At 44.6% G+C, this 27,858-nt stretch overlaps 1 protein-coding gene across 23 annotated transcripts in view; it reads right to left on the bottom strand.

Annotated features, from left to right (window-relative positions):
• ptprsa (protein tyrosine phosphatase receptor type Sa) overlaps positions 1 to 27,858 on the bottom strand; it is a 421,887-nt gene that overhangs the window by 73,171 nt on the left and 320,858 nt on the right. For 13 of the 23 annotated variants that reach the window (XM_045697360.1, XM_045697365.1, XM_045697371.1 and 10 more), the window contains 4 exons: positions 24,398 to 24,610; positions 19,016 to 19,182; positions 18,348 to 18,362; positions 17,886 to 18,001 (listed from right to left, as the gene is read on the bottom strand). In XM_045697360.1, coding sequence (XP_045553316.1) covers positions 17,886 to 18,001; positions 18,348 to 18,362; positions 19,016 to 19,182; positions 24,398 to 24,610 — 511 coding nt within the window. The remainder of the gene's footprint in view (positions 1 to 17,885; positions 18,002 to 18,347; positions 18,363 to 19,015; positions 19,183 to 24,397; positions 24,611 to 27,858) is intronic. The other 10 variants (XM_045697364.1, XM_045697366.1, XM_045697373.1 and 7 more) reach the window with 2 other exon arrangements.

Raw genomic sequence — 27,858 nt, 5'->3', positions numbered from 1 at the left:
TGAAATAACTTTGCACACTGCTCTCCTCTGGCATCGCCTGGAAACATGTTGTTATTAATCATCGTCGGATTGTGCATTTATAAAGACCGAACGCGGATTAAAAAAAGGGAAGAATTCTGCACCGCAAATGAACTTAGACTGTCAATTAGTTTTAGCATCAGCTAGAACGGAAAAGGTAACACAAGCTATAAGTGAAAAGAACAGATGGGTATGCAAATGAGGACGCTACCTCTGCTTCTTTTCGCCTTGAAGAAAAAAAAAACTACAGCAGCTTGTTAGAGAGACCAAAAGAAGTGTGCGCTCAGTGTTTTAGTTGCAGAGAGTGTGTACTCAAACACTTAGTGGGCCACCGCCGTACCTATCTACAGCCAAAAGTACTGTCTCAGATGTAATGTAAGTTAAATAAAGGTTCAATAAAGTAAAAAAAAGTCCAGGACATTGCTAGCACCTGCAGTTTAAGTGTTTGGTTTGTAGAGAGGAAATGTAACATGGGATATATTGTTTTTTATTTAACCTTTATTTAACTAGACATGTCAGTTAACCTGTTACGGATAGGGGGCAGTATTTTCACGGACGGATAAAAAACGTACCCGATTTAATCTGTTTATTACTCCTGCCCAGAAACTAGAATATGCATATAATTGTTTGATTTGGATAGAAAACACCCTAAAGTTTCTAAAACTGTTTGAATGGTGTCTGTGAGTATAACAGAACTCATATGGCAGGCCAAAACCTGAGAAGATTCCAAACAGGAAGTGCCCTCTCTGACCATTTCTTGGCCTTCTTTAGCCTCTTTATTGAAAACAGAGGATCTCTGCTGTAACGTGACACTTTCTAAGGCTCCCATAGGCTCTCAGAAGGCGGCAGAATATTGAATGATGACTCTGCAGCCACTGGCTGAAAAACAGTAGCGCATTTGGATAGTGGTCGATCTGAGAACAAGGAGACGGGCGGGCGCGTGCACGTGAAGAGTCCATTTTACATTTTCAGTCTTTGAACGAAAACGACGTCTCCCGGTCGGAATATTATCGCTATTTTACGAGAAAAATCGCATAAAAATTGATTATAAACAGCGTTTGACATGCTTCGAAGTACGGTAATGAAATATTTTGATTTTTTTTGTCACGATACGCGCCGGCGCGTCACCCTTCGTTACCCTTCGGATAGTGTCTTGAACGCACGAACAAAACGCCGCTATTATAACTATGGATATAACTATATAACTATGGATTATTTGGAACCAAACCAACATTTGTTGTTGAAGTAGAAGTCCTGGGAGTGCATTCTGACGAAGAACAGCAAAGGTAATCCAATTGTTATTATAGTAAATCTGAGTTTGGTGAGTACCAAACTTGGTGGGTGTCAAAATAGCTAGCCTGTGATGGCCGGGCTATCTACTCAGAATATTGCAAAATGTGCTTTCACCGAAAAGCTATTTTAAAATCGGACACCGCGATTGCATAAAGGAGTTCTGTATCTATAATTCTTAAAATAATTGTTATGTTTTTGTGAACGTTTATCGTGAGTAATTTAGTAAATTCACTGGAAGTGTTCGGTGGGAATGCTAGTTCTGAACGTCACATGCTAATGTAAAAAAGCTGGTTTTTGATATAAATATGAACTTGATTGAACAAAACATGCATGTATTGTATAACATAATGTCCTAGGAGTGTCATCTGATGAAGATCATCAAAGGTTAGTGCTGCATTTAGCTGTGGTTTTGGTTTTTGTGACATTATATGCTAGCTTGAAAAATGAGTGTCTGATTATTTCTGGCTGGGTACTCTCCTGACATAATCTAATGTTTTGCTTTCGTTGTAAAGCCTTTTTGAAATCGGACAGTGTGGTTAGATAAAGGAGAGTCTTGTCTTAAAAATGGTGTAAAATAGAAGCACGTCTGTTTTCTATGGCATGGCTAAGCACTTCTGTTTTCTATGGCATGGCTAAGCACTCCTGTTTTCTATTGCACGGCTAAGCACGTCTGTTTTCTATGGCATGGCTAAGCACTCCTGTTTTCTATGGCATGGCAAAGCACATCTGTTTTCTATATCATGGCTAAGCACGTCTGTTTTCTATATCATGGCTATGCATGTCTGTTTTATATAGCATGGCTAAGCACGTCTGTTTTCTATATCATGGCTAAGCATGCCTGTTTTCTATAGCATGGCTAAGCACGTCTGTTTTCTATATCATGGCTAAGCACGTCTGTTTTCTATGGCATGGCTAAGCACGCCTGTTTTCAATAGCACGGCTAAGCACTGCTGTTTTCTCTGGCATGGTTAAGGACGTCTGTTTTATATGGCATGGCCAAGCACTCCTGTTTTCTATATCATGGCTAATCACGTCTGTTTTCCATATCATGGCTAAGCACGTCTGTTTTCTATATCATGGCTAAGCATGCCTGTTTTCTATAGCATGGCTAAGCACGTCTGTTTTCTATATCATGGCTAAGCATGTCTGTTTTCTATATCATGGCTAAGCACGTCTGTTTTCTATGGCATGGCTAAGCATGCCTGTTTTCTATATCATGGCTAAGCACGTCTGTTTTCTATATCATGGCTAAGCACGTCTGTTTTCTATATCATGGCTAAGCACGTCTGTTTTCTATGGCATGGCTAAGCACGTCTGTTTTCTATATCATGGTTAAGCACGTCTGTTTTCTATGGCATGGCTAAGCACGCCTGTTTTCTATATCATGGCTAAACATGTCTGTTTTCTATATCATGGCTAAGCACGTCTGTATTCTATATCATGGCTAAGCACGTCAGTTTTCTATGGCATGGCTAAGCATGCCTGTTTTCTATATCATGGCTAAGCACGCCTGTTTTCTATATCATGGGTAAGCACGTCTGTTTTCTATATCATGGCTAAGCACGCCTGTTTTCTATGGCATGGCTAAGCACGTCTGTTTTCTATGGCATGGCTAAGCACGTCTGTTTTCTATATCATGGTTAAGCACGTCAGTTTTCTATGGCATGGCTAAGCACGTCTGTTTTCTATATCATGGCTAAGCACGTCTGTTTTCTATATCATGGCTAAGCACGTCAGTTTTATATGGCATGGCTAAGCACGTCTGTTTTCTATATCATGGCTAAGCACATCTGTTTTCTATGGCATGGCTAAGCACGCCTGTTTTCTATGGCATGGCTAAGCACGCCTGTTTTCTATGGCATGGCTAAGCACGTCTGTTTTCTATGGCATGGCTAAGCACGTCTGTTTTCTATGGCATGGCTAAGCACGCCTGTTTTCTATATCATGTCTAAGCACGTCTGTTTTCTAAATCATGGCTAAGCACGTCTGTTTTCTATATCATGGCTAAGCATGCCTGTTTTCTATAGCATGGCTAAGCACGTCTGTTTTCTATATCATGGCTAAGCACGTCTGTTTTCTATATCATGGCTAAGCATGTCTGTTTTCTATATCATGGCTAAGCACGTCTGTTTTCTATGGCATGGCTAAGCATGCCTGTTTTCTATATCATGGCTAAGCACGTCTGTTTTCTATATCATGGCTAAGCACGTCTGTTTTCTATATCATGGCTAAGCACGTCTGTTTTCTATGGCATGGCTAAGCACGTCTGTTTTCTATGGCATGGCTAAGCATGCCTGTTTTCTATATCATGGCTAAGCACGTCTGTTTTCTATATCATGGCTAAGCACGTCTGTTTTCTATGGCATGGCTAAGCACGTCTGTTTTCTATATCATGGCTAAGCACGTCTGTTTTCTATATCATGGCTAAGCACGTCTGTTTTCTATGGCATGGCTAAGCACGTCTGTTTTCTATGGCATGGCTAAGCATGCCTGTTTTCTATATCATGGCTAAGCACGTCTGTTTTCTATATCATGGCTAAGCACGTCTGTTTTCTATTGCATGGCTAAGCACGTCTGTTTTCTATATCATGGTTAAGCACGTCTGTTTTCTATGGCATGGCTAAGCATGCCTGTTTTCTATATCATGGCTAAGCACGTCTGTATTCTATATCATGGCTAAGCACGTCAGTTTTCTAAATCATGGCTAAGCACGTCAGTTTTCTATGGCATGGCTAAGCACGTCTGTTTTCTATATCATGGCGAAGCACGTCTGTTTTCTATATCATGGCTAAGCACGTCAGTTTTATATGGCATGGCTAAGCACGTCTGTTTTCTATATCATGGCTAAGCACATCTGTTTTCTATGGCATGGCTAAGCACGCCTGTTTTCTATGGCATGGCTAAGCACGCCTGTTTTCTATGGCATGGCTAAGCACGCCTGTTTTCTATGGCATGGCTAAGCACGTCTGTTTTCTATGGCATGGCTAAGCACGTCTGTTTTCTATGGCATGGCTAAGCACGCCTGTTTTCTATATCATGGCTAAGCACGTCTGTTTTCTAAATCATGGCTAAGCACGTCTGTTTTCTATATCATGGCTAAGCACGCCTGTTTTCTATAGCACGGCTAAGCACGTCAGTTTTCTATGGCACGGCTAAGCACGTCTGTTTTCTATATCATGGCTAAGCACGCCTGTTTTCTATATCATGGCTAAGCACGTCTGTTTTCTATGGCATGGCTAAGCACGCCTGTTTTCTATGGCATGGCTAAGCACGCCTGTTTTCTATGGCATGGCTAAGCAAGTCTGTTTTCTATATCATGGCTAAGCATGTCTGTTTTCTATAGCATGGCTAAGCACGTCTGTTTTCTATATCATGGCTAAGCACGCCTGTTTTCTATATCATGGCTAAGCACGTCTGTTTTCTATATCATGGTTAAGCACGTCAGTTTTCTATGGCATGGCTAAGCACGTCTGTTTTCTATATCATGGCGAAGCACGTCTGTTTTCTATATCATTGCTAAGCACGTCAGTTTTATATGGCATTGGCTAAGCACGTCTGTTTTCTATATCATGGCTAAGCACATCTGTTTTCTATGGCATGGCTAAGCACGCCTGTTTTCTATGGCATGGCTAAGCACGCCTGTTTTCTATGGCATGGCTAAGCACGCCTGTTTTCTATGGCATGGCTAAGCACGTCTGTTTTCTATGGCATGGCTAAGCACGTCTGTTTTCTATGGCATGGCTAAGCACGCCTGTTTTCTATATCATGGCTAAGCACGTCTGTTTTCTAAATCATGGCTAAGCACGTCTGTTTTTTATATCATGGCTAAGCACGCCTGTTTTCTATAGCACGGCTAAGCACGTCAGTTTTCTATGGCATGGCTAAGCACGTCTGTTTTCTATATCATGGCTAAGCACGCCTGTTTTCTATATCATGGCTAAGCACGTCTGTTTTCTATGGCATGGCTAAGCACGCCTGTTTTCTATGGCATGGCTAAGCACGCCTGTTTTCTATGGCATGGCTAAGCACGTCTGTTTTCTATATCATGGCTAAGCATGTCTGTTTTCTATAGCATGGCTAAGCACGTCTGTTTTCTATATCATGGCTAAGCACGCCTGTTTTCTATATCATGGCTAAGCACATCTGTTTTCTATGGCATGGCTAAGCACGCCTGTTTTCTATGGCATGGCTAAGCACGCCTGTTTTCTATGGCATGGCTAAGCACGCCTGTTTTCTATGGCATGGCTAAGCACGTCTGTTTTCTATGGCATGGCTAAGCACGTCTGTTTTCTATGGCATGGCTAAGCACGCCTGTTTTCTATATCATGGCTAAGCACGTCTGTTTTCTAAATCATGGCTAAGCATGTCTGTTTTCTATATCATGGCTAAGCACGCCTGTTTTCTATAGCACGGCTAAGCACGTCAGTTTTCTATGGCACGGCTAAGCACGTCTGTTTTCTATATCATGGCTAAGCATGTCTGTTTTCTATAGCATGGCTAAGCACGTCTGTTTTCTATATCATGGCTAAGCACGCCTGTTTTCTATATCATGGCTAAGCACATCTGTTTTCTATGGCATGGCTAAGCACGCCTGTTTTCTATGGCATGGCTAAGCACGCCTGTTTTCTATGGCATGGCTAAGCACGCCTGTTTTCTATGGCATGGCTAAGCACGTCTGTTTTCTATGGCATGGCTAAGCACGTCTGTTTTCTATGGCATGGCTAAGCACGCCTGTTTTCTATATCATGGCTAAGCACGTCTGTTTTCTAAATCATGGCTAAGCATGTCTGTTTTCTATATCATGGCTAAGCACGCCTGTTTTCTATAGCACGGCTAAGCACGTCAGTTTTCTATGGCACGGCTAAGCACGTCTGTTTTCTATATCATGGCTAAGCACGCCTGTTTTCTATATCATGGCTAAGCACGTCTGTTTTCTATGGCATGGCTAAGCACGCCTGTTTTCTATGGCATGGCTAAGCACGCCTGTTTTCTATGGCATGGCTAAGCAAGTCTGTTTTCTATATCATGGCTAAGCATGTCTGTTTTCTATAGCATGGCTAAGCACGTCTGTTTTCTATATCATGGCTAAGCACGTCTGTTTTCTATATCATGGCTAAGCACGCCTGTTTTCTATATCATGGCTAAGCACGCCTGTTTTCTATATCATGGCTAAGCATGTCTGTTTTCTATATCATGGCTAAGCACGTCTGTTTTCTATGGCATGGCTAAGCACGCCTGTTTTCTATATCATGGCTAAGCACGTCTGTTTTCTATATCATGGCTAAGCACGTCTGTTTTCTATGGCATGGCTAAGCACGTCTGTTTTCTATATCATGGTTAAGCACTTCTGTTTTCTATGGCATGGCTAAGCATGCCTGTTTTCTATATCATGGCTAAGCACGTCTGTATTCTATATCATGGCTAAGCACGTCAGTTTTCTATGGCATGGCTAAGCATGCCTGTTTTCCATATCATGGCTAAGCACGCCTGTTTTCTATATCATGGCTAAGCACGTCTGTTTTCTATATCATGGCTAAGCACGTCTGTTTTCTATGGCATGGCTAAGCACGTCTGTTTTCTATATCATGGTTAAGCACGTCAGTTTTCTATGGCATGGCTAAGCACGTCTGTTTTCTATATCATGGCGAAGCACGTCTGTTTTCTATATCATGGCTAAGCACGTCAGTTTTATATGGCATTGGCTAAGCACGTCTGTTTTCTATATCATGGCTAAGCACATCTGTTTTCTATGGCATGGCTAAGCACGCCTGTTTTCTATGGCATGGCTAAGCACGCCTGTTTTCTATGGCATGGCTAAGCACGCCTGTTTTCTATGGCATGGCTAAGCACGTCTGTTTTCTATGGCATGGCTAAGCACGTCTGTTTTCTATGGCATGGCTAAGCACGCCTGTTTTCTATATCATGGCTAAGCACGTCTGTTTTCTAAATCATGGCTAAGCACGTCTGTTTTCTATATCATGGCTAAGCACGCCTGTTTTCTATAGCACGGCTAAGCACGTCAGTTTTCTATGGCATGGCTAAGCACGTCTGTTTTCTATATCATGGCTAAGCACGCCTGTTTTCTATATCATGGCTAAGCACGTCTGTTTTCTATGGCATGGCTAAGCACGCCTGTTTTCTATGGCATGGCTAAGCACGCCTGTTTTCTATGGCATGGCTAAGCACGTCTGTTTTCTATATCATGGCTAAGCATGTCTGTTTTCTATAGCATGGCTAAGCACGTCTGTTTTCTATATCATGGCTAAGCACGCCTGTTTTCTATATCATGGCTAAGCATGTCTGTCTTCTATATCATGGCTAAGCATGCCATAGAAAACCGAGCTGGGCATCTCCGGCGCGGCCCACGCTTGGATTGCGTCCTACCTGACAGGTCGCTCCTACCAGGTGGCGTGGCGAGAATCTGTCTCCGCACCACGTGCTCTCACCACTGGTGTCCCCCAGGGCTCTGTTCTAGGCCCTCTCCTATTCTCGCTATACACCAAGTCACTTGGCTCTGTCATATCCTCACATGGTCTCTCATATCATTGCTATGCAGATGACACACAATTAATCTTCTCCTTTCCCCCTTCTGACAACCAGGTGGCGAATCGCATCTCTGCATGTCTGGCAGACATATCAGTGTGGATGACGGATCACCACCTCAAGCTGAACCTCGGCAAAACGGAGCTGCTCTTCCTCCCGGGGAAGGACTGCCCGTTCCATGATCTCGCCATCACGGTTGACAGCTCCCTTGTGTCCTCCTCCGAGTGCTAAGAGCCTCGGCGTGACCCTGGACAACACCCTGTCGTTCTCCACTAACAACAAGGCGGTGACCCGATCCTGTAGGTTCATGCTCTACAACATTCGCAGAGTACGACCCTGCCTCACACAGGAAGCGGCGCAGGTCCTAATCCAGGCACTTGTCATCTCCCGTCTGGATTACTGCAACTCGTTGTTGGCTGGGCTCCCTGCCTGTGCCATTAAACCCCTACGACTCATCCAGAACGCCGCAGCCCGTCTGGTGTTCAACCTTCCCAAGTTCTCTCACGTCACCCCGCTCCTCCGCTCTCTCCACTGGCTTCCAGTCGAAGCTCGCATCCGCTACAAGACCATGGTGCTTGCCTATGGAGCTGTGAGGGGAACGGCACCTCCGTACCTTCAGGCTCTGATCAGGCCCTACACCCAAACAAGGGCACTGCGTTCATCCACCTCTGGCCTGCTCGCCTCCCTACCTCTGAGGAAGCACAGTTCCCGCTCAGCCCAGTCAAAACTGTTCGCTGCTCTGGCACCCCAATGGTGGAACAAGCTCCCTCACGACGCCAGGACAGCGGAGTCAATCACCACCTTCCGGAGTCACCTGAAACCCCACCTCTTTAAGGAATACCTGGGATAGGATAAAGTAATCCTTCTAACCCCCCCTTAAAGATTTACTATTGTAAAGTGGTTGTTCCACTGGATATTATAAGGTGAATGCACCAATTTGTAAGTCGCTCTGGATAAGAGCGTCTGCTAAATGACTTAAATGTAAATGTAAATGTATATCATGGCTAAGCACGTCTGTTTTCTATATCATGGCTAAGCATGTCTGTCTTCTATGGCATGGCTAAGCACGCCTGTTTTCTACGGCATGGCTAAACACATCCATTTATGAATCTCTTTCTGTGATTTGCAAAGCAATGTAATTTTCCATCCTTCCTTTGCTTAACTCACACAATCGGTATTGTTCTTGGGCCTGCCAAAGACAAACGAGTTGATCGCATCCAATTTGTTTTCTTATCCATTTCCTTCTTTATACGCAGCAGCAGCAGTCTACACTGTGTGTATTGACTCGAGCCAATTGCATGCAAATTCTCTCAAGGACAAGTTGTTGTCCCTCCCTCTCTCTTTCTCAACTCTACCCCCTGCCCATCCTCCAATATGGAAGTCGTCCGTTTTCCCCCAGCAATCAACAGCTGAGATCAGTTGGCTCTGAAAAACACAACTAGCATCTAATTACACATTTCCAATCTCAGAGCCGCAGTCAATACGTCTGGGAAATAATGATTTATTTTGATAGCCTTGGCCACTCGGGGGGAGCCTGTTTCCTTTTGATAGCCCTGGCCACTAGGGGGAGCCTGTTTCCTTTTGATAGCCCTGGCCACTAGGGGGAGCCTGTTTCCTTTTGATAGCCCTGGCCACTAGGGGGAGCCTGTTTCCTTTTGATAGCCCTGGCCACTAGGGGGAGCCTGTTTCCTTTTGATAGCCCTGGCCACTAGGGGGAGCCTGTTTCCTTTTGATAGCCCTGGCCACTAGGCGGAGCCTGTTTCCTTTTGATAGCCTTGGCCACTAGGGGGAGCCTGTTTCCTTTTGATAGCCCTGGCCACTAGGGGGAGCCTGTTTCCTTTTGATAGCCCTGGCCACTATGGGAAGCCTGTTTCCTTTTGATAGCCCTGGCCACTAGGGGGAGCCTGTTTCCTTTTGATAGCCCTGGCCACTAGGGGGAGCCTGTTTCCTTTTGATAGCCCTGGCCACTAGGGGGAGCCTGTTTCCTTTTGATAGCCCTGGCCACTAGGGGAAGCCTGTTTCCTTTTGATAGCCCTGGCCACTAGGGGAAGCCTGTTTCCTTTTGATAGCCCTGGCCACTAGGGGTAGCCTGTTTCCTTTTGATAGCCCTGGCACCTTGGGGAGCCTGTTTCCTTTTGATAGCCCTGGCACCTTGGGGAGCCTGTTTCCTTTTGATAGCCCTGGCACCTTGGGGAGCCTGTTTCTAAATGTTTATTATAAAAGACACTCTGTGTGTCTGAGAGTTGGAGGGAACAAACGTGTTCCTCTTTTTTTCTTCGTTGCTCCTTTTCCACAAGAGGCGATCAAATGTCGAACCATTGTTTGCCAGGGTCTTTAATTAATTCTGCTCGTTATCTAGTAGAGCGCAGAAAGACCAAGTCAGTTCAGATTGGAATTAGAGCAATGGTGGAGGGAGGGAGGGAGGGAGGGAGGGAGGAAGGAAGGAAGGAAGGAAGGAAGGAAGGAAGGAAGGAAGGAAGGAAGGAAGGAAGGAAAGGAAGGAAGGAGTGAGGGAGGGAGAAAAGGAGGGAGGGAGCGAGGGAAGGAAGGAGGGAGGGAGGAAAGGAGGAAAGGAGGGATGGAGGGGAGTGAAAAGACAGAACTCCTGTAAAAACCCAATTTCTCTACATCAGCAGAAGTGATAGTCGAGGTTACGTATAGTGGATTAATGCGCAGCCAAACAGCTCTGTGAGAATATCACAACTGAAAATACAACCGAAGTCAAAACAGCTGGCCTACAAAAAAAATGAAATTTGTGCTGAAATTGCAACATGTGGGAAATAAACTTTGTAAATGGGGGCAGTGCTAGAAAATCTAAAATAATGTGAGAGTGTCACGTCCTGACCATAGTAAGATGTTATTTACTATGGTAGAGTAGGTCAGGGCGTGACAGGGGGTGTTTTTCTAGGTTTTGTATTTCTATGTTCAGGTTCTAGTTTTGTATTTCTATGTTGGGTTTGTTTGGGATGATCTCCAATTAGAGGCAGCTGGTCCTCGTTGTCTCTAATTGGAGATCATACTTAAGTAGGGGTTTTTTCCACCTGGATTTGTGGGAGATTAATCTTGAGTAGTGTATGTTTCACCTCTGCGTCACGGTTTGTTGTGTTTTGTCATTCAGTTTATTTATGTATTGCATAGTTTCACAGTATAAATAAAATGTGGAACGACACACGCTGCACTTTGGTCTGCTCATTCCTACGACAGCCGTGACAGATTGGACAAACACATGAGCTAAATGCGGACTAACTTGCATAGTAAAAATCGGCTTCACATAGAGGACTGCTCAGACCAGAATCTGTGAAGGATAGCAAACTTACAATATAAACAAAAACAAGTCTATGAAAACACTTAACCTAAAAATAAAACAGTTTAACCTGTTGGGTCTAGGGGGCAGCATTTGCACGTCTGGATAAAAAAAATGTACCCGATTTAATCTGGTTACTAATCCTACCCAGTAACTAGAATATGCATATACTTATTATATATGGATAGAAAACACTCTAAAGTTTCCAAAACTGTTTGAATGGTGTCTGTGAGTATAACAGAACTCATTTGGCAGGCAAAACCCTGAGACATTTTCTGACAGGAAGTGGATACCTGATGTGTTGTATTGAGTTTAAACCTATCCCATTGAAAAACACAGGGGTTTAGGAATATTTTGGCACTTCCTATTGCTTCCACTAGATGTCACCAGCCTTTACAAAGTGTTTTGAGTCTTCTGGAGGGAGATCTGACCGAACAAGAGCCATGGAACGGTGATGTCCCATTAGACACCTGGCGCGCTACTTCATGTTGGGTACCCTCGTTCCAATACGTTATAAAAGGCTATGCATTCGTCCACCTTGAATATTATTCATGTTCTGGTTAAAAAAGGCCCTAATGATTTATGCTATACAACGTTTGACATGTTTGAACGAACGGAAATATATTTTTTCCCCTCGTTCATGACGAGAAGTCCGGCTGGCTTACATCATGTGCTAACGAGACGGAGATTTTTGGACATAAATGATGAGCTTTTTTGAACAAAACTACATTCGTTATGGACCTGTGATACCTGGAAGTGACATCTGATGAAGAGAATCAAAGGTAATGGATTATTTACATAGTATTTTCGATTTTAGATCTCCCCAACATGACGTCTAGTCTGTATCGCAACGCGTATTTTTCTGGGCACAGTGCTCAGATTATTGCAAAGTGTGATTTCCCAGTAAGGTTATTTTTAAATCTGGCAAGTTGATTGCGTTCAAAAGATGTAAATCTATAATTCTTTAAATGACAATATAATATTTTACCAATGTTTTCTAATTTTAATTATTTAATTTGTGACGCTGACTTGACTGCCGGTTATTGGAGGGAAACGATTTCCTCAACATCAATGCCATAGTAAAACGCTGTTTTTGTATATAAATATGAACTTGATAGAACTAAAAATGCATGCATTGTCTAACATAATGTCCTAGGAGTGTCATCTGATGGAGATTGTAAAAGGTTAGTGTATCATTTTAGCTGGTTTTATGGTTTTGGTGACCCTGTCTTTGACTTGACAAAACATTACACACAACTCTTGTAAATGTACTGTCCTAACATACTCTAAATTTATGCTTTCGCCGTAAAACCTTTTTGAAATCGTAAAACGTGGTTAGATTAAGGAGATGTTTATCTTTCAAATGGTGTAACATAGTTGTATTTTTGAAAAATTTGAATTTTGACATTTATTTGGATTCAAATTTGCCGCTCTTGAAATGCACCTGCTGTTGATGGAGTGCACCACGGGTGGCACGCTAGCGTCCCACCTAGCCCCAAGAGGTTAAGAAACACATACAGAGCGAGACAAAAGTATCTCAATCTTTCACTTATTCACAAAATGTTTACCAATGTTATTGCTCTCTGATCTTTGTGTTCTTTTGTACAGGCAACATGGTGGTCCTCCTCTGAGGTCCTTCTCGGGGGGGGTCCTGAGTGTCTGGCAAGGGGAAAGTAGGCCACACACTTTCAGCAGTACACCCTGACCCTCCTCCCACCCACCGGCAAATTCCAATCAGTGTCGCGGTGGCAGCGAGAGTTGTTTGTTTGCCACGGGTGTCCATCACTCTTGCTCGATTGAAACTCCTGTATAAAGCCTCCTGGCCTCAGCAGTCATAACCAGGAGTGAGTCAGAAATTGATTTTGTTTCTCTTACATAAGGTAAGAAGGTTGGCATCATAAAAGACGGCGACAGAAAGAATGGAAGGAAGAAAGGAAGGGAAACGGCTATATTTCTTTTGTAAAATGAAAAGCCCCTTTGCCAGACGTCTGTGAGAGAGGCATTGCTAGAGGAAGTTGTGTAAAAGCATCTGCATATTTCGCCAACAGTTGTATAGTCTGGGCTGATGAGCTGGAGTTAATGGAAACACTTGTGACAGTTCACAGTCTGTCGAGAAGATCCATGACAGTAAAGGCTGTGTCGCAGCTACACCCTCTTAGGCTTGTGTCTGTCTTTCTACTCAGGCAGAAGGAGAGCCATCTGTGGAAGTCATCCTCACACCTTGTCTGTTTGGTCAATGTGAGGTCACTGAAGAATGGCACTGCAGCTGCCCATTACTCTGGACAGGAAAGGAGAGCGAATTCAGTTTCTGGGCCACAAAAACATTCTATTCAAGAACTCTGGGCCACTAAGACACAGTAGCCCAGTGCTGCAATGCAGTACACTGGAAGGGCACTTGTTGGTGAAAACCTGAGTACATTATCTCTTTTTTAGCATTGAATATTGTGGCTAACTGTAGCCCTCAAACAGCATAAGTAAGGAGAACAACAATTTCAGTAAAAATGTTCACTCTCGGAAGAAAACCTTGTATTTTCAACATCTTATTTTCAGGAAATGGAAAAACTGTCATATTTGACTAGCAGCTACTACACAAGACATAACACAAGATATAACACAATATATAACACAAGATATAACACATTATAAACTTGGTGGGTCGAGCCCTGAATGCTGATTGGCTGAAAGCCGTGGTATGTCAGATGTGTTGTCATATAGATCTTTATACTGCTCTACTTACATTGGTAACCAGTTTATAAGAGTAACAAGGCATCTCGGGGGTTTGTGGTATACTGCCAATATACCATGGCTAAGGGCTGTGCTTGGCACAACGCAACGCAGAGTATATTGGCCATATATCACACCCCCTCGGGCCTTATTGCTTATAACACAAGACATAACACATAACATAACACATGACATAACACAACACATCCCGTAAATCGTCTGGTCAGGCTTCTCTGATGTGAGAATCTGACTCAATAATTGAAAATGAAGAGACAAGAAGAGTGTCTGGGAGGGGGATGAGAGAGGGATGAAGAGGGGGTTAGGGAACCAACAGACGAGTTCAGAGAGAGAGGGTTGAAGAGGGGGTCAGGGAGCCAGCAGAGTTCAGAGAGAGGGGGATGAAGCAGACGAGGGGTGAAGGGGTGAAGACGTGTGTGTGTGAGTCTGCTTTTGTGGACTTGTGGGAAGAAAAGGTAGTTAAACACAAGGGAGGGTTTGGAGGGGGAAGACGACAGATATCCACTAAGTTGTGCTTCACTAGCCAGGCAAGTCTGGAGACGGACCTGGAGCACAAACCTTAAGATAATGATGAGAGAGCGCCAGCTCAGTCATCACGTGACCAGAGCCACACACACACACACACACACACACACACACACACACACACACACACACACACACACACACACACACACACACACACACACACACACACACACACACACACACACACACACACACACACACACACACACACATACATACAAGTTTAGCCTAGTTTAGCATCTGAATTATAATCTAAAACAGATTTCATGCTAACCCAAGGCTGGGGTCAATGTGCAGGCATGGGCTTGAGGACATTATGCTCCATTGGGTTGTACTGGAGGGCCCCTCAAGTGTACTGGAGTATGATCATTTGACCAATGGCCACTATTAGCTAATGGGGATGTTTGCAAATGTTTGCCGCCCTGCTAAAATGTCAGTTAAAATGAACTTCTCAGAGTGAAGAGATAATGACATTTAATTCAATGAAATGATGGATGAAAGGATAAGAGGACACAATAACATGTAGAATGTGTGTGGCATAGAGAGAGAGAGACGCTGTAACAAGGTTTCTCTTTCTTATCAATGGAGCAGTGGAGGAGTCTGGGAGGAGAGAGGCGGAGGACGACAGAATGTACTGGAAGGAAAAGAGACAAATAACATGAAAAGGCCATCATGCTAATTTTCCCTGCCATTACCGGGTCCGTGCTGGGAGAATGAGCCCTACAATAGAGCGTGTGATAAAGGAGAAGGGTTCAGATAGTGGAAGTTGTGTGTGTCTGTCCACTGGGCAAAAACTGGTTGAATCAACATTGTTTCCACATAAATTCAACCCAAATAAAAATCTATGAAAAACTGACTGGATTTGCAAAAAGTCATCAACGTAAAGGTATTTCGTCTTTTTTCACTGTTAACCTAAATCCAATGACATGGTGACATTTTTCTGTTGATTTCATGTCAAATTTACGTTAGTTGACAACTCAATCAAATGTATATCAAAACTAGACATTGAACTGACGTCTGTGCCAAGTGGGGGTTTGGGTGTGTTGGAAGCCCAGTGAGATTTTGCTCTGTCTTCCAATGCAAAAAGTCGGTGGGGGTTCAAAGTATAGTCTGCCTGCACCAAACTACGGGATCACCAGGCAGCGCCGGAGATTAGGTCCTTTGAAATGTGAGCCTTTTGATGGACCGGAGATTGGCGACGGAAGATTGACGACTGATAGACAAGGAGAGAGGGAGGGAGAGAGGAAAACATTATACGGGAGTAAGGAGAAGAGAGAAGGATGGGGGGAGTGTGTGACAAAGACACTGGGCATAGATAGAGATGACTGAGAAATGACTGAGAGATGACTGAGAGATGACAGGGAAATGTCAGCCAAGGCTTTAGACCGAGAAGTGTTTGTAGTGATGCCTCTTGCACTGAGATGCAGTGTCTTAAACCGCTGTGCCACTCGGGAGATGATGAACAACGTAATATTTGAGGACAGTGATGTCAGGAGAAGGATGGTGGACTAAACGTACAGGACCGGGTTTTGAGAAAGATGTTCTAATACAGAAACCACGTCTGTACATTTTCCAGAGAAATAGGGTCTTATGGTTATTGTGAAGGGCTGGTATGTTTTTGGAAATGGAGAAACACAAATGAAGTAACAGCACTCTGAACTTGATTTTCATATCTGGTGTCATGAAACCGGATATGTCAAAAACACCACATTAAGCCTAAAATCTGTTAAACGTGTCTGTGTGTGTATGTGGGTGTGTTCCGTCATAGGTCCCCACAATGCTGTTAAACGTGTCTGTGTGTGTATGTGGGTGTGTTCCATCATAGGTCCCCACAATGCTGTTAAACGTGTCTGTGTGTGTATGAGGGTGGGTTCCGTCATAGGTCCCCACAATGCTGTTAAACGTGTCTGTGTGTGTATGTGGGTGTGTTCCATCATAGGTCCCCACAATGCTGTTAAACGTGTCTGTGTGTGTATGAGGGTGTGTTCCGTCATAGGTCCCCACAATGCTGTTAAACGTGTCTGTGTGTGTATGTGGGTGGGTTCCGTCATAGGTCCCCACAATGCTGTTAAACGTGTCTGTGTGTGTATGTGGGTGTGTTCCGTCATAGGTCCCCACAATGCTGTTAAACGTGTCTGTGTGTGTATGTGGGTGTGTTCCATCATAGGTCCCCACAATGCTGTTAAACGTGTCTGTGTGTGTATGTGGGTGGGTTCCATCATAGGTCCCCACAATGCTGTTAAACGTGTCTGTGTGTGTATGTGGGTGGGTTCCATCATAGGTCCCCACAATGCGGTTAAACGTGTCTGTGTGTGTATGTGGGTGGGTTCCATCATAGGTCCCATCAATGCTGTTAAACGTGTCTGTGTGTGTATGTGGGTGGGTTCCATCATAGGTCCCCACAATGCTGTTAAACGTGTCTCTGTGTGTATGTGGGTGTGTTCCATCATAGGTCCCCACAATGCTGTTAAACGTGTCTGTGTGTGTATGTGGGTGTGTTCCATCATAGGTCCCCACAATGCTGTTAAACGTGTCTGTGTGTGTATGTGGGTGGGTTCCATCATAGGTCCCCACAATGCTGTTAAACGTGTCTGTGTGTGTATGTGGGTGTGTTCCATCATAGGTCCCCACAATGCTGTTAAACGTGTCTGTGTGTGTATGTGGGTGTGTTCCATCATAGGTCCCCACAATGGTGTTAAACGTGTCTGTGTGTGTATGTGGGTGGGTTCCATCATAGGTCCCCACAATGCTGTTAAACGTGTCTGTGTGTGTATGTGGGTGGGTTCCATCATAGGTCCCCACAATGCTGTTAAACGTGTCTGTGTGTGTATGTGGGTGGGTTCCATCATAGGTCCCCACAATGCTGTTAAACGTGTCTGTGTGTGTATGAGGGTGGGTTCCATCATAGGTCCCCACAATGCTGTTAAACGTGTCTGTGTGTGTATGTGGGTGGGTTCCATCATAGGTCCCCACAATGCTGTTAAACGTGTCTGTGTGTGTATGAGGGTGGGTTCCATCATAGGTCCCCACAATGCTGTTAAACGTGTCTGTGTGTGTATGTGGGTGGGTTCCGTCATAGGTCCCCACAATGCTGTTAAACGTGTCTGTGTGTGTATGTGGGTGGGTTCCGTCATAGGTCCCCACAATGCTGTTAAACGTGTCTGTGTGTGTATGTGGGTGTGTTCCGTCATAGGTCCCCACAATGCTGTTAAACGTGTCTGTGTGTGTATGTGGGTGTGTTCCGTCATAGGTCCCCACAATGCTGTTAAACGTGTCTGTGTGTGTATGTGGGTGTGTTCCGTCATAGGTCCCCACAATGCTGTTAAACGTGTCTGTGTGTGTATGTGGTTGGGTTCCATCATAGGTCCCCACAATGCTGTTAAACGTGTCTGTGTGTGTATGTGGGTGGGTTCCATCATAGGTCCCCACAATGCTGTTAAACGTCTCCAGGCCGTACCTGTGGTCTGGAAGTTAATGCGTCTCATCTCCACTGGGTCTGTGGGGTGGTGGGGGGTGATCTCTGCGTTGTTCAGCAGACATTTTGTTCTGGGCTCTGACTCCTTTCGTTTGCGGCTTTGGAGGGGGGAGGAAAACAAAGACGTGCAACGTCAACACAAAAACAGCCACCCTTCACAGTCCACACACAAACAAGAAGTGCTCAGTACTGCTACCAACAACACAAAAACAGCCACCCTTCATAGTCCACGCACAAACAAGAAGCGCTCAGTACAGCTGCTACAACTTCGGCGGCAAAAGTAAAAAATAAACGAAACCGTCGAGAGGCATACAGTATCTAGCGAACCGTCTTTTCCCCTCCCATTGTTTCACCCCCGACTGATTACAAATACATTTTATGCTGAGAGAGGTTATTTTCTCGTCTAAAAATCACACACACCAATAAAGTACAGCTAAGCCTTACCTGTCAGGTTTGCTGCTTCCCAGAGAAAGAAATGGAGTTTCAAATCGATATATAAAGAGGGGAAAACACAACACAAGGAGAGAGAGAGAGGGAAAGCCGTAGAGAGAGAGAGGGGGGGAGAGAGAAATCAAAGCATTTAAAAATTCACAGGGGCTGCCGCCTTGCAGCGCTAGATAGATAGAGTTCATCAGCATTTGGAGGAGCTGGTCGGTCCGTGTGTGTATGAGTGTTTCTGTGAGTATGACTGTGTGTGAGTCTTGGTGAGCTTGGAGGGAAGGGGAGGGAAATGTCAAGGTGAACTGACTTCAGTCACCCAGCACATAGTTATTGTATACTACTGGGGCTCTCTTAGATAGACAGTCTGTTGCCTACAACACTGTTAAAACAGAAGCAGATACACTTTAACTGTTTGTTTGCTCCAGACCCAAAACACTTTAAATTTAAATACTTCAGATTTAACGTATTTTTTAAGTTAAAATAAGGTTTTAGATATCTCTCATTCAAGTAAAAAATATCATCGTTGATATTTCCCTGGTTTTCACTAACTCCTCCAAGTCTCCGATCCCCCCAGTCCCTCCTCTTCTTCCTCCTCCTCCTCCAACATACAGAACAGACTACACAATCCCCTTCAGCCTACATCCCCCAGAATCCCCTACGACGTAACTCACTTCTTGTAGAGGAGGATGGCGATGACGATGCAGATGATGAAGACTACGGCCAGGACGGGCCCCACCACCCAGATGAGGCCGTCCCCACCTGTCTCCATGGGCAGAGGATCAGCCTCTAGCTCTGGGGTCACCACTAAGTCCGTGTATGGGCTGGCCGCAAACATTTTCTACACAGAGAGAGAGAGAGATTGATATAGGGGTCACCTCTACGTAGACGACACCATTCTGTATACATCTGGCCCTTCTTTGGACACTGTGTTAACAAACCTCCAAATGAGCTTCAATGCCATACAACATTATTTCCGTGGCCTCCAACTGCTCTTAAAACTTCTTAGGGATAGCCCTTTTTTCTAAATTTTTGCCTAAATGACATTCCCAAATCTAACTGCCTGTAGCTCAGGCCCTGAAGCAAGGATATGCATATTCTTGGTACCATTTGAAAGGAAACACTTTGCAGTTTGTGGAAATGTGAATTGAATGTAGGAGAATATAATACAATAGTTCTGGTAGAAGAAAATACAAAGAAAAAACAAAAAGTTTTTTTTCTACCACCATCTTTGAAATGCAAAAGAAAGGTCCCTGTTTCAGCCATCCATAATTCCGATGGTGTCCACAAGATGGCAGCAGTGTATGTGCAAAGTTTCAGAAGGATAAGTTGAAGTATGAACAAACTACATGACATTTAGTGTGAAGTCACCAAGGTACATTTGGGCAAATCGTGAAAGAGACATTTGCATTCATTTTACATTTTTCTGCAAGAATATCGTCAAATCTGTATACTTGGATTTTGATTTAGCTTTTCCAGTATTAGTAGCCATATTATAAGTTCAACATTTGCAAATCAACCAGTTTTTATAACTTCATAACTGAATATTCTTATAAGTTTTGTCCAAAAGGAAAAGGCATGCTGTCGTACAAGGTTAGTAGCTACATTTTATGACATATACAAGGTTCCGGGTACTCCCGTAAAGCCCAGCTCATTGGCTATCTAGCTAGCTTTGTTCGACCCCGATTGGTGCTTATTTGACAAAGTTAGAGTCATTCAAGTGAAGACCGCCCGCGTCATCGGCGTGCCATGAAGGCGTCGCTCTCTGACCAAATATGGTGTCCTATAGGATATACTACACCCCTAATGATATAGTGAAGTCTGGTTACGTTCTAGGATCTCTGAGGAATACATACCAACGTGATTTGACTGGTTGAAACAACGTTTAGGGTTAGATTTTCACAGATTCCTTTCTTTGCAAATTGAACGCGTGGAAATACAAAATCGATCGTGCATGCTATATGGACCTTTTTAGGATATGAAAAAGGATTTTATCTAACAAAACGACACTTCATGTTATCTCTGGGTGTCTTTGGATGATAAATCAGAGCAAGATTTCAGAATATAAGTACACATTTCACCTTCAGAGGTGAATTTATCAAACCCATCGCGATGAAAATAGTGTTTTGTTGTTAAGAGCTCTCTTCAAACAATAGCATGGCATTTTTCGCAGTAAAAGCTACTGTAAATTGGACAGTGCAGTTATATTAACAAGAATTTAAGTTTTCAGCCGATATAAGACACTTATATGTACCGACATTTGTTGTTTCTCTAAAATCTGCAATGGTGACACAAGGCACTGAATGATTTACAACTGTCCCGTTGACGGGATGCCGATCCCTAATTAAATGCTAGTAAAACTAAATGCGTGCTATTCAACCGATCGCTGCCCGTACCTGCCCGCCCGACTAGCATCACTACTCCGGACGGTTCTGACTTAGAATATGTGGACAACTATAAATACCCAGGTGTCTGGCTAGACTGTAAACTCTCCTTCCAGACTCAAATTAAGCATCTCCAATCCAAAATTAAATCTAGAATCGGCTTCCTATTTCGTAACAAAGCCTCCTTCATGCTGCCAAACATACCCTCGTAAAACTGACTATCCTACCGACCCTTGACTTCGGCGATGTCATTTACAAAATAGCTTCCAATACTCTATTCAGCAAATTGGATGCAGTCTGTCACAGTGACATCCGTTTTGTCACCAAAGCCCCATATACTACCCACCACTGCGACCTGAATGCTCTCGTTGGCTGGTCCTTGCTACATATTCGTTGCCAAACCCACTGGCTCCAGGTCATCTCTAAGTCTTTGCTAGGTAAAGCTCCGCCTTATCTTAGCTCACTGGTCACCATAGCAACACCGACCCATAGCACGCGCTCCAGCATGTACAGTCGTGGCCAAAAGTTTGGAGAATGACACAAATATTAATTTTCACAAAGTCTGCTGCCTCAGTTTGTATGATGGCAATTTGCATATATTCCAGAATGTTATGAAGAGTGATCAGATGAATTGCAATTAATTGCAAAGTCCCTCTTTCCCATGCAAATGATCTGAATCCCCCAAAAAACATTTGCACTGCATTTCAGCCCTGCCACAAAAGGACCAGCTGACATCATGTCAGTGATTCTCTCGTTAACACAGGTGTGAGTGTTGATGAGGACAAGGCTGGAGATCACTCTGCCATGCTGATTGAGTTCGAATAACAGACTGGAAGCTTCAAAAGGAGGCTGGTGCTTGGAATCATTGTTCTTCCTCTGTCAACCATGGTTACCTACAAGGAAACATGTGCTGTCATTATTGCTTTGCACAAAAAGGGCTTCACAGGCAAGGATATTGCTGTCATTAAGATTGCACCTAAATCAACCATTTATCGGATCATCAAGAACTTCAAAGAGAGCGGTTCAATTGTTGTGAAGAAGGCTTCAGGGTGCCCAAGAAAGTCCAGCAAGCGCCAGGACCGTCTCCTAAAGTTGATTCAGCTGTGGGATCGGGGCACCACCAGTACAGAGCTTGCTCAGGAATGGCAGCAGGCAGGTGTGAGTGCATCTGCACGCACAGTGAGGCGAAGACTTTTGGAGGATGGCCTGGTGTCAAGAAGGGCAGCAAAGAAGCCACTTCTCTCCAGGAAAAACATCAGGGACAGACTGATATTCTGCAAAAGGTACAGGGATTGGACTGCTGAGGACTGGGGTAAAGTCATTTTCTCAGATTAATCCCCTTTCTGATTGTTTGGGGCATTCGGGAAAAAGCTACACAAGGTGAGCGCTACCATCAGTCCTGTGTCATGCCGACAGTAAAGCATCCTGAGACCATTCGTGTGTGGGGTTGCTTCTCAGCCAAGGGACTGGGCTCACTCACAATTTTGCCTAAGAACACAGCCATGAATAAAGAATGGTACCAACACATCCTCCGAGAGCAACTTCTCCCAACCATCCAGGAACAGTTTGGTGACGAACAATGCCTTTTCCAGCATGATGGAGCACCTTGCCATAAGACAAAAGTGATAACTAAGTGGCCCGGGGAACAAAACATCAATATTTTGGGTCCATGGCCAGAAAACTCCCCATACCTTAATCCCATTGAGAACTTGTGGTCAATCCTCAAGAGGCGGGTGGACAAACAAAAACCCACAAAATCTGACAAACTCCAAGCATTGATTATGCAAGAATGGGCTGCCATCAGTCAGGATGTGGCCCAGAAGTTAATTGACAGCATGCCAGGGTGGATTGCAGAGGTCTTGAAAAAGAATGGCAACACTGCAATTTGACTCTTTGCATCAACTTCATGTAATTCTCAATAAAAGCCTTTGACAAGTATGAAATGCTTGTAATTATACTTCAGTATTCCATAGTAACATCTGACAAAAATATCTAAAGACACTGAAGCAGCAAACTTTGTGAAAATTAATGTGTCATTCTCAAAACTTTTGGCCACGACTGTATATCTCACTGGTCATCCCCACAGCCAACACCCCCTTTGGCCGCCTTTCCTTCCAGTTCTCTGCTGCCAATGTCTGGAAAGAATTGCAAAAATCACTGAAGTCGGAGACTTATATCTCCCTCACTAACTTTAAGCGTCAGCTGTCAGAGCAGCTTACCGATCGCTACAGCTGTACACACACAGCCCATCTGTAAATAGCCCATCCAACCAACTACCTACCTCATCCCATATTTGTTTTTGTTTTTCTGCTCTTTTGCACACCAGTATTTCTACTTGCACATCCTCATCTGCACATATATCACTCCATTGTTAATTGCTAAATTGTAATTACTTTTCCACTACGCCATTTGCACACACTGTATACAGATTTTTCTATTGTGTTATTGACTGTACGTTTGTTTATCCCATGTGTAACTCTGTGTTGTTGTATGTGTCACACTGCTTTGCTTTATCTTGGCCAGGTCGCAGTTGTAAATGAGAACTTGTTCTCAATTGGCCTACCTGGTTAATTAAAGTTGAAATAAAATAAATGAAATAAAAACACAATAGAACTGAGTGGTACTTATGCATGTAATGTAGCTGCAAACAAATAGAGAGATATCAAATGTAGATAAGAGCTCAATGCAATTCAATTTAGAAGTAGTATACCTATGCATAACATATGAACATACCTTTCATGAATTCACTCACACATCTGGTATGATGACCAGAGTTATCGCCTTACTGTAAAGTATATGGATTGGGTGTGTGTCTGAATGTGGTCAGAGTGTGTCTGAATGTGGTCAGAGTGTGTCTGAATGTGCTCAGGGCTCAGGGTGTGTCTGAATGTGCTCAGGTTGTGTCTGAATGTGCTCAGGTTGTGTCTGAATGTGCTCAGAGTGTGTCTGAATGTGCTCAGGGTGTGTCTGAATGTGCTCAGGGTGTGTCTGAATGTGCTCAGTGCTCAGGGTGTGTCTGAATGTGCTCAGGAATCAGGGTGTGTCTGAATGTGCTCAGAGAGTGTCTGAATGTGCTCAGGGTGTGTCTGAATGTGCTCAGTGCTCAGGGTGTGTCTGAATGTGCTCAGGGTGTGTCTGAATGTGCTCAGAGTGTGTCTGAATGTGCTCAGAGTGTGTCTGAATGTGCTCAGAGTGTGTCTGAATGTGCTCAGGGCTCAGGGTGTGTCTGAATGTGCTCAGGGTGTGTCTGAATGTGCTCAGAGTGTGTCTGAATGTGCTCAGGGTGTGTCTGAATGTGCTCAGGGTGTGTCTGAATGTGCTCAGGGTGTGTCTGAATGTGCTCAGAGTGTGTCTGAATGTGCTCAGAGTGTGTCTGAATGTGCTCAGAGTGTGTCTGAATGTGCTCAGTGCTCAGGGTGTGTCTGAATGTGCTCAGGGTGTGTCTGAATGTACTCAGAGTGTGTCTGAATGTGCTCAGTGCTCAGGGTGTGTCTGCATGTGCTCAGAGTGTGTCTGAATGTGCTCAGGGTGTGTCTGAATGTGCTCAGGGTGTGTCTGAATGTGGTCAGGGTGTGTCTGAATGTGCTTAGGGTGTGTCTGAATGTGCTCAGAGTGTGTCTGAATGTGCTAAGGTTGTGTCTGAATGTGCATGTGCACGTCACCGGTACTCACCCCGGCGGTGGTGTTGAGCTCAGCCAGTAGGAAGAAGACGTATTCCTGCCCGGGCTCCAGAGGTTTGCTCTCACAGCTGCTGTGGCGGTGCTCTGTGCCCAGGGTGAACGAGGTGGGGAGCTGCTTGAAGCAGGCTGTGATGTATGGCTTCTTGCCATCCGCCTGGCTCAGCTGACGCCTGGTGCGACGCTTCGGGGTGATGTCCCTCAGCAGCTGAAGGAGACAGGGAGAGAGGGGTGAGGTGAAGGAGGGACGTAGAGAGAGAGAGGGGGGAGAGGTGAAGTAGGGATGGAGAGACAGAGGGGTGAGGTGAAGGAGGGATGGAGAGAGAGAGGGGTGAGGTGAAGGAGGGATGGAGAGAGAGAGGGGTGAGGTGAAGGAGGGATGGAGAGAGAGGGGTGAGGTGAAGGAGGGATGGAGAGAGAGAGGGGTGAGGTGAAGGAGGGATGGAGAGAGAGAGGGGTGAGGTGAAGGAGGGATGGAGAGAGAGGGGTGAGGTGAAGGAGGGATGGAGAGAGAGGTTGAGGTGAAGGAGGGATGGAGAGAGACGGTGAGGTGAAGGAGGGATGGAGAGAGAGGGTGAGGTGAAGGAGGGATGGAGAGAGAGAGAGAGGTGAGGTGAAGGAGGGATGGATGGAGAAAGAGATGGGTGAGGTGAAGGAGGGATGAATGGAGAGAGAGAGGGTTAGAGGTGTGAGAGGATCTGAGTTCTTAGCATAGCTTTATCTTGGTTTGTTGGTCTGACTGTCTGAATGTATGTCTGTCTAAATGTCTGTCTGTCAGTCTGAATGTCTAAATGTCTGTCTGCCTAAATGTCTGTCTGAGTGTCTGTCTGTCTGAGTGTCTGTCAGTCTGAGTGTCTGTCAGTCTGAGTGTCTAAATGTCTGTCAGTCTGAATGTCTAAATGTCTGTCTGAATGTCTAAATGTCTGTCTGCCTAAATGTCTGTCTGAGTGTCTGTCTGTCTGAGTGTCTGTCAGTCTGAGTGTCTGTCAGTCTGAATGTCTGTCTGAATGTCTGTCTGAGTGTCTGTCAGTCTGAGTGTCTAAATGTCTGTCTGAATGTCTGTCTGAGTGTCTGTCTGAGTGTCTGTCAGTCTGAATGTCTAAATGTCTGTCTGAGTGTCTGCTGTCTGAGTGTCTGTCAGTCTGAGTGTCTGTCTGTCTGAGTGTCTGTCTGAGTGTCTGTCAGTCTGAGTGTCTGTCTGTCTGAGTGTCTGTCAGTCTGAATGTCTGTCTGAATGTCTGTCTGAGTGTCTGTCTGAGTGTCTGTCAGTCTGAGTGTCTAAATGTCTGTCTGAATGTCTGTCTGTCTGAGTGTCTGTCAGTCTGAGTGTCTGTCTGTCTGAGTGTCTGTCTGAGTGTCTGTCTGAGTGTCTGTCAGTCTGAGTGTCTGTCTGTCTGAGTGTCTGTCTGTCTGAGTGTCTGTCTGAGTGTCTGTCAGTCTGAATGTCTAAATGTCTGTCTGAGTGTCTGTCTGTGTCTGTCTGATTGTCTGTCAGTCTGAATGTCTAAATGTCTGTCTGTCTGTCTGTCTATCTGTCAGTCTGAGTGTCTGTCAGTCTGTCTGTCTGTCTGTCTGTCTGTCTGTCTGTCTGTCTGTCTGTCTGTCTGTCTGTCTGTCTGTCTGTCTGTCTGAATGTCTAAATGTCTGTCTGTCAGTCTAAATGTCTGTCAGAGTGTCTGTCTAAATGTCTGTCAGTCTGAATGTCTAAATGTCTGTCTGTCTGAGTGTCTGTCTAAATGTCTGTCTGTCTAAATGTCTGTCAGTCTGAATGTCTGTCAGTCTGAGTGTCTGCTGTCTGAGTGTCTGTCAGTCTGAGTGTCTGTCTGTCTGAGTGTCTGTCTGAGTGTCTGTCAGTCTGAGTGTCTGTCTGTCTGAGTGTCTGTCTGAGTGTCTGTCAGTCTGAGTGTCTGTCTGTCTGAGTGTCTGTCAGTCTGAATGTCTGTCTGAATGTCTGTCTGAGTGTCTGTCTGAGTGTCTGTCAGTCTGAGTGTCTAAATGTCTGTCTGAATGTCTGTCTGTCTGAGTGTCTGTCAGTCTGAGTGTCTGTCTGTCTGAGTGTCTGTCTGAGTGTCTGTCTGAGTGTCTGTCAGTCTGAGTGTCTGTCTGTCTGAGTGTCTGTCTGAGTGTCTGTCAGTCTGAATGTCTAAATGTCTGTCTGAGTGTCTGTCTGAGTGTCTGTCTGATTGTCTGTCAGTCTGAATGTCTAAATGTCTGTCTGTCTGTCTGTCTGTCTGTCTATCTGTCAGTCTGAGTGTCTGTCAGTCTGTCTGTCTGTCTGTCTGTCTGTCTGTCTGTCTGAATGTCTAAATGTCTGTCTGTCAGTCTAAATGTCTGTCAGAGTGTCTGTCTAAATGTCTGTCAGTCTGAATGTCTAAATGTCTGTCTGTCTGAGTGTCTGTCTAAATGTCTGTCTGTCTAAATGTCTGTCAGTCTGAATGTCTGTCAGTCTGAATGTCTGTCTGTCTGAGTGTCTGTCTAAATGTCTGTCTGTCTGAGTGTCTGTCTAAATGTCTGTCAGTCTGAATGTCTGTCAGTCTGAATGTCTGTCAGTCTGAATGTCTGTCTGTCTGAGTGTCTGTCTAAATGTCTGTCTGTCGGAATGTCTGTCTGAATGTCTGTCTGAATGTCTGTTTGTTTGTCTGAGTGTCTATCTGTCTGTCTGAGTGTCTGTCGGTCTATCTGTCTGAGTGTCTGTCTATCCGTCTGAGTGTCTGTCTTTCTGTCTGAGTGTCTGTCTTTCTGTCTGAGTGTCTGTCTATCCATCTCTCTAGATATGTGTTCATCTCTATTTGACCAAGTTGACAGAGAATCTTGAGGCATGTTCTCTAACAATGTTGATGTCCCGCCCATCCGCCTGTCTGTATCTATCCTTCCACCTATCTGTCTACCCATCAATTTATCATTCCTATCGGGCCATCCATCAATCTGATCAGTCAGTGTGTGAAGACGAAGAACGTTCAACCACCCAACGAATCTATGGAGATAGTTTATGTAAAAATCTAAATGTCAGCCGAAAACTTCCTCGATGGGGTTTTGCAGGTCGATTCCCTCCATACACTTCGTCAATAGGCTGCGTGTTGGCACCAGACCCTGGCAGACCAGGTTTCTCCATTCATTTACAACAGAATATGAAGAACTTTGCTGAAGAGGTGGAATATGGGTAATCTCAAATATAATAGCTCGCCTCTGATCACAGCTCAAGGTCACACCTAGCAACCGAGGCAGGAAGGAAGGGAGGGATGGAGGGAACACGCTTAAGGAAAACTACGGGATCCCTTCCGACGTTGCTATGAACATCTCCGTGGCATAAGGAACACTTGGACAGACATACCTGTGGGCGAGCAATGTGTTGTTTTGCGGTCTTTGTATCTGTAGCTAACAATTCACTTAATGCTAATAACTTTGTGTTCAGATGCATTGTAGCACGAGGCAGCTTGATGTACAAGTACAGCCCCT

This window comes from Salmo salar, chromosome ssa16 (genome assembly GCF_905237065.1).
Source record: "Salmo salar chromosome ssa16, Ssal_v3.1, whole genome shotgun sequence".
NCBI classification, from domain to species: Eukaryota; Metazoa; Chordata; class Actinopteri; order Salmoniformes; family Salmonidae; genus Salmo; species Salmo salar.
Note: the sequence above shows the minus strand (reverse complement) of the source record. Positions and strands in the feature narration are given on the sequence as shown.